At 42.4% G+C, this 7,377-nt stretch overlaps 1 protein-coding gene across 1 annotated transcript in view; it reads right to left on the reverse strand.

Moving 5' to 3' along the window:
• The window catches only part of PPARGC1A (PPARG coactivator 1 alpha), a 442,764-nt gene extending 435,612 nt beyond the window's left edge, over positions 1–7,152 (reverse strand). Inside the window, exon 1 of the mRNA XM_032494896.1 lies at positions 6,803–7,152. Within this exon, the coding sequence (XP_032350787.1) occupies positions 6,803–6,820 (18 nt within the window). The 5' untranslated portion in view covers positions 6,821–7,152. The remainder of the gene's footprint in view (positions 1–6,802) is intronic.
• Positions 7,153–7,377: the final 225 nt, after the last annotated feature.

Below are 7,377 nucleotides of genomic sequence, written 5' to 3' on the forward strand. Positions count from 1 at the left end.
TTTGCTCTTCTCAGGGATGCTGTATTGGTCCCCCTCCAGCACCCCATCCAAAAACCAAAACCAGACCCAGTAGACAAGATGCTCTCATTCCTGCCCTCTTGAAAGCCTCCCCATTTTACAGTCCATGTCAAATAGAATAGTAATTACAACCACTTACTGACCATCTATTACTTGGCAGGCCCTGTGTTCAGGCCTTCAAATACATCATCTAATATAATCTCCATTTTTACCCTATGAGGAGAGCCCAAGCTTAAAGAGATTCGGTGATTTTCCTAAGGTCCTCACCTAGTTAAGCAGAAGAGTCAGGATTCAAATCCAGGTCCATCTGACTCTGCAGCCTGTGCTTATCCTGCTGGGCCGTGAGGCCCCACCACAGAGGTCCCTCTTCCAAGAACCCATCACAGCATCCGGAGAGACATGAACTTTCCTCCTTCTCCCACTGGACCTAGAAAAGCCTACTTTATAATTATTTACCTGTGTGTCTTTCCCCTTCTGTTAATCAAGACAATCTTTCCTATTTTAAGCATTTTGGAAAGAAATCATCCCTAAAATTTCCTTGAATTTAAAAAAGGATCACATCCTCGGTTGAATGTAACTTTTTTTTACAACTCCAGTCATGGCAATATTCTATACTACAGACATGACTTTAGGACAATTCCTGTGACTGTTAAAAACATCAGACACCTGAGTCCCTCCCTGGATCTACTGAATCAAAATCTCTGGGTTAAGGACCAGGAGTCACTCAAATTTCAGAATCACCGCCGCAGGCTGTGTATGCGCATTTGACCCTGCTTGATCCTCCTAAACAACGCCTGTGTTTTAGATCCTGTGTCTACTTTTCATGGTTTTTCTGACCTCTCCCACCTGCAAGTTGACAGCTATCGTTTCTCACTGCCAACCAACATTTCCGCATGGCATTTTCCCTACTTTTATCTTCCAGCCACCAGGGCTATGATTTCCAAACTCCGTCTTTTCAGTTTTAGCACACTTTCCTGAAAACGGATTCTCAGGCAGAGGCCAAGGTAAAGCACATAATATCAGAGCTATCCTGACTGAACAGGAGTGAGTGCCTGGATTCCAGTGCTGGCTTCACTCCCTTCCCTCAGCCCCAGTGCCACCCACGGTGGTCCTGAGGCCCTTCCCCAGACTCCCTACGCTTCACAGAGAGTGTTTTCAAAACCACTGAAATAACATAATCTTCTGGCAGATTTTGCCACACATTTACAGTGACAGCTCATTTTTTTTTTTTACAAATATTGAAGATTATCAGAAAAGGGTTTTTTTCATGAAAGTTTATCAGTATAATCCAAAGTCAAGCATGTATTCCTTTTTATTTGAGAGCATATCACCAAATTTATAAATAGCCCCTATATTATACTTGCAAAGTCACTCCTTACAGTGACTATTCTTAACATGGAAAACGGTGATCTCATTGTATGAGTACTTGGACCACCATCTACTTTTAAAAGGTTCTCAGAAAAATAATGGTCAAGGAAATTTGCCTTTTAAAAAAAACTCTCTCTTCTGTGAAAGCATCCAGAAAATATCAGAGTATCCAGGAAAACTTTCTAACCTTTTAAAATTTGGGGCATCTTACATTGGCCGTGTTCTAAATACGTTAGTAGTATACTGTCTAAAAATAAGTTTCAAGCAGCAGTTTTTAAACTTGAAAAAAATTTAAGCAAAGTTCTCTTATGCCCTTTTTGGCTTTTTCTTCCAAAATGTTTAATGTTGAGATGTACAATTTAGGAAGCAAATTTAACATTACATGCAGTAAAGGTGGGCAGATGTGGAGGGTACTTGATTTCTCTGGTGAATTAGCACAAAGTTCAAAGTCACATCTACAGAGAGAGATACTGTCACTGTGGCCAGAGTGTGACAATTAATGAATGTAAGTAAAAGGTGTGCAGTGTCCTTTTTACTGTTCTTTCAACTTTTCTGTAGCTTTGAAATTTTTCAAAATAAAATCAGAGGGAAACATTCAAACATGCATACAAATAAAGCACAGCGATCAGGGCCTGGACTAAGGTGAGGAAACTGAGGCATCTAAGGTGCAAAATTTAAGGAAGCAGCTGTAGGACCCTGAGGGTGAGTGCCTTCAGGGCACTGGCACAACTGTGAGAGTAAGCACCTCCTTAAATTTTGCACTGGCGGTGTCTCATTTGCTTCACCCTAGCCAGGCCCTCATACTCCACATTAGCAAACTGCAGTAATCCTAAAGAGAGGAAGCTCAAAATCAATGTTATCCATGCATTTATTCACCAGTCAAGTACTGAGTCCCAGGTACATGCTAAGTGCCTACGCAGCTAGGAACCTATTCTGTGCTAATAAACCACTTTGACTCTCAGACAAAATAATCTTAAACCAAATTCCTGTCATTCCAGTATTCATCTCTGTGTTAGGTGCCAGGGACACTATGAGGACAGACCAGTCCCTGCTAAAATACTTCACCATCTGCCAGACAGACACTGCTTTAATGCTATGATTTTTATCATCATCATCATCATCATCATCATCATCATCATCATCATCATCATCATCATATCTATCGGCACGTCTATTCTCTCAGTTCAATTGAACCATTTCAGGGCAGGGAATGAATATTATTCATCTTTGCTTTTTTGACACCCAGGATGGTGATAGATAAAGTATTTAATAAATATTCCTGGAATGGATGAAACCATAAATCTACTTATTTGTTCCCCCTCAAAGATTTGCCACATTCAGATGACTATGAGATTTCCACCCGGATTGCCTAATAACACTAGCTAACATGTACCGGGTGCTTACAACCCCCTGGTATTTCCAGAGCTCTTTCTGTCTATTAACTCAATTAAGCCTTGCAACCAGGCTTAGAAGCTCCTTTTACAGATAAGCACACAGGAGAGATTGAATATCTTTCCCAGGGCCGCACAGCAGGTAAGAGGCCACACCAGGGTCTGAACCCAGGAGCTCAGCTCTGGAACCTGCCCTCTCAGTGACTCCTCTAAGCCGTCTCACACTTGTGACTCAGGAGTGTGACCCATCCCCAGACAGCACTCATCTCCAGCTTGCTTTTCACCCATTATTACCTAGAAAGATCGAGAGGGCACCAGGGATGCTTTTAGCAAAGTGATCCTCAACTCCCACAGCCAAGTCCGACTTTGGGGGACTTCCTGCTTAATTTCACCTTGCCTAAATATAACCACCTAAAAATAACCTGAAAGGGAAGTGTCTCAGAACGGCCAGAGGAGCCGCAGTACACTGCAGAGGACGTGACGAGAAAGAATGATCCCAGCCTCCGTAAAACACTGCCTTCCGACACCAGCCAGTGGCATATTGGGATGAGAAAACAAAGTCTCCAATTATTGAAATTCCATAGTGTATTTAATTATGCAATTATCTTATTGTATTAACAAGTGCTCAGGCACAGCAGCAATGGCTGAGATTTTTGCAATTTGGAACTGCACGATTTAGTCTTTCCCTCAGCTGATTCCTTCTCATGGGTCTGTCCATTTTTCTGGGATGAGGGAAATGATCTTATTTTGGAACTGCTTCATTCAGAAATCGAAGGCAAATTAGACACCCCCCCCCACCTCTGGCCACTCTAACTTTTAAGTGTGAACCCACTCCTGACAGCATATTTCAGGGGGAAAGGTCTGCAAATTCTTATCACTTTAGATTTCATTAATCGCTTTAGGCTCTTTCCTCTTTTGAAATTCAAATAAATATAAAGTAAAATACAAATAAAAAAGCAGTTATACAAATTACATAGTTTCAACGATGTGAATACATTTCCCAAATACATTCCTGTTGATCTGCTTAATAAGGACTTGTCCCAAGGGGTGCATATATCAGACTGTAAAACCCAGAGTATTTCATCAAAGCATGGCAAATAGGTGTGCTGGGATATTATCATGCACTTCTATTTGCCACAGTTACCTCGGCAAATATGAAATGTAATCATGCAAAATTAAACATTCCATACATTTTCTATTCATTCTCTAACATTCTCCCTATACTGTGAAATAGGCTATCACACTTTCCAGTTTACAGGGACAAAAGGTAAATCAAATTTCTTGTTTCTGAAAGCATTCCGAGTAATAGGTCTTTGCGCTTTGGGCTTTTCATCTAAGTGTCACCAGGCTCTTTGCACATAAAACATAGTTAATCCCTACATCCCTACCCAATGGGACTCCTCCTGGCTGGTACTCACGGAGAAGCCATACCTTCATTTTCTCAAGCTAAATTTGGTCCAGGCTCTTAGGAATGATGTTTCATTGAGCAAGACCAGGAGGAATAATCCTATGGAGGAAAACCTGGCTCCTTCTCTCAAATAAGAAATAACTAAGAATACAAACTCTGGCCCCCAAATGCCTAGTGTCTGAATCCCAATTTGCGGCCATTTAGCTGTGAGATGATGGTGCAAGTCCCCTCTGCGTCCCTGAGCTTCAGTTTTTGTAGAAGTGAACTGGGGATAATCCCAGTACATGTCCCACAGCATCGTCAGGCAGATGTAACGAGCTACTACATGTAAGTCACTTAGAACACAGCCTGGTCCTGCCCCGATAGGACACCTGAGGGCTTTCAAAGCCATCTCCCAACAAGGACCTCACTGGGGTCTCACTGTCTCCCTGTGAAGCCTGGGGAACAGATGCTGTTATGCCCATTTTACAGGTGAAGAAAGTGAGATTCAGAAAGGGCTACTGGTGGCCAGGACTAGAACCCCCGAACCCCACCTGCTATTCTTCCACTATTTCTCTTTACATGCAGAACAAACTGACTCAGTGTCCCAGACAGACCCCTGCTTATTTTCCTCCGGGGTGGGGGCAGGGGCGGGGAGAGGGTCTTGTTTCAAAGGAGACACGGGAAGCATTCTGGTGCCAGACTTATCTTGCATAGCAAAAGAGACCCAGATCAGCAGAAGACACGTCGACAAGACTGCCTTAATCATGATTTCTGCTAACTACGAAATGAAAGTTAATTTCATGCCTTGCATTCACAGACAAAAAGGTTCAGAGCTGTTTAAATTCTCTTCAGCCCAATGACAGTTAGTAAACAGGAGGCTTCGTGTTCTAATGCTTGAAATCACCCTTCGTATCTCAATATATTATTTATGCACTCGGCTTAAAATAAACAGCAACTCGCAAGGAGGTGAGTGGTCTCATCCAGGATGAACCTTTTTTTCTCACTCTGACAGTTACTTTAAAACATCGGTAAACAACCTTAATTCACTTCTAACAAATTAGTAGGCCACTGCTGTGTCTCCAGGAGGCAAGCAGATTGTATTATTAACCAAAACAACTTTCTCCCTGTCAATCATCTGCACCTCACACAGGGACGTGGGCTTTGCTGTGTCATGACGCAAACCCATCCATGGGCATCCATGGTTCCAGATGATTCCTTCGAGGTCATTCTCTTCCAGACCTTTGATTAGATCTCTTGATTCTGAGATGCAGAATGGGGCCTGCAGAAGGGAGACTCTCAGTACTGCTTGTTAAGAAAGATATAGACAATGAGAACCTTCCAGAGGGTACAGAGTTGGGAAGTCTTGGCAGACAAGTTCTGCCTGCGGAGGGAAGGGTCGCAGACAAAGACCACTTTACAGGAGACCCAATAAGTTCCACCAAACACTTGAAAGGGGTCACTTTGGAGAAGGAAGCCTGGTGCTTTGTAGGAGTGGATAGTAAAATTAGGATCCAAGTGTGGAAGATACGGAGTGGGTAGATTTGGGTTCAATTCAAGAAAGAATGCTGTAACTGAGAGTTGCATCTTGAGGTAGTAGGTCTGCCTCTGGGGGCGCCTGAGCACCCATCAGGTGGCATCCTCAGAACTGGCCAAGAACTAGGACTAGAGATGAGATGTGCATGGACCTTCCCAGATATAGACCTTACAGCCCCGTGAATCTCAGGGTGAATCAATAAAATGGGCTTCAATCAGCAGTCACAATCATTTTTAAGTTTCTCTATGTTTGGAGTCTTTAAAGGGTGATGGCCACCCTTCAACTATGCACAGACCACGGGTTAAGCTAGGCACGTGGTTGGCCATTCTACGGCTGTTCGTTACGACACCAGACCATTGGTTGTCCTAGCAAAATTAAAATATGTCCCGTGCAGCAGAGAAAATCAGCTGAAGCAGTTGCTTTGGGGATTACACAGTTTCTGCCCGCTCTCTAGCTTTGTGGCTTGCAGCCCTTGGTCATTCCGTGGACAGGAGGCCACTCCCAAGTCACCTGGGCCATCACATGGCCAGGGAAGGGTGATCTACACTTAAATTCACCACTGCAGTTGGCCGGCTGCCCCACCCCAAGTCTGGAAACATAATACTTAGCAACTTGTCTAAAAGATGTCTGGTTCAGTTTCACCATTAACAAAACATTGCTGACTTCAGCAAAACATTCAGTGTCTCCCCGAAACCAACCATTGCTTTGAGACACAAACGGACTGCTCAAAACACAGAGTTAAATGCAAATCAGAAAGAAAGGGAGAGAGCGGTGAAGGAAGAGAAATAAAGATACCATGCATTCATATTCAGGGTTTATAACAACATTTTAAACACAATATGCACACATGTATTCTTCCAAATTGTCTAGTAAACATTGACTGAATATTTGGGGTGGGGTGGGGTCAGGCTTTTCTACATCCAACATATTAACAAATCATTAGAGAGTTCAGAAATATTAAATTTTTCAAAGGAAGTCACATTATCCATATCTGGGTGTGAAACTTGGTGTTACTGATTTCCTAATACAGCAAGAACAGACATCTGATATGTGCACTTTGGAGTAACAGAACAGAACATGACAATAATGTGTTATACTTACAAAGTACCCTTCATCCATGGGGCTCCAATTTTACCAATATTAGTTCACTGATTTTCGCAAAAAACCTGAAAGGCAGAGGGTAAGTTTGCGTTACCCCCACTTTGCAGATGGGGATACAAAAATGCAATAGGAGAATCAATTACTGGTCTGTTATAGTGAAAGAATTCAGTAACAGGAGGGCAAGAATCACATCTTTCATCCTCCCTGTCAGAATGCAACGTGCCCACCCGTCTTTGCCTTGGGGACTGATATTTCCCAAGAAAATTCCACCACAATCTGAATATCTTAAACACATACTTCCCCGGGTAAGACAGGGCTGAGTGTAACCCCTTGGTCCAAAGAGCCCAGAGACCAATATTCCTTCAATAACAAAAAAAAAAAAAAAAGAAAGAAAGAAAGAAAGAAAGCTTCCTATATCCAGTTCAAACAAGGAGGAAAAATTAGATTGACAACATACAATCAACCAACTAAAATTTGGCCTGAAAATAATGTTACTACTGTTCAGTTTGTTATATATGTACTTATGTTCACATGTCAGCATATGGACTTGTCTTTAAAAATTATTCCAAGGAAGT

The sequence above is a fragment of the Camelus ferus genome, chromosome 2 (assembly GCF_009834535.1).
Source record: "Camelus ferus isolate YT-003-E chromosome 2, BCGSAC_Cfer_1.0, whole genome shotgun sequence".
NCBI lineage: Eukaryota > Metazoa > Chordata > Mammalia > Artiodactyla > Camelidae > Camelus > Camelus ferus.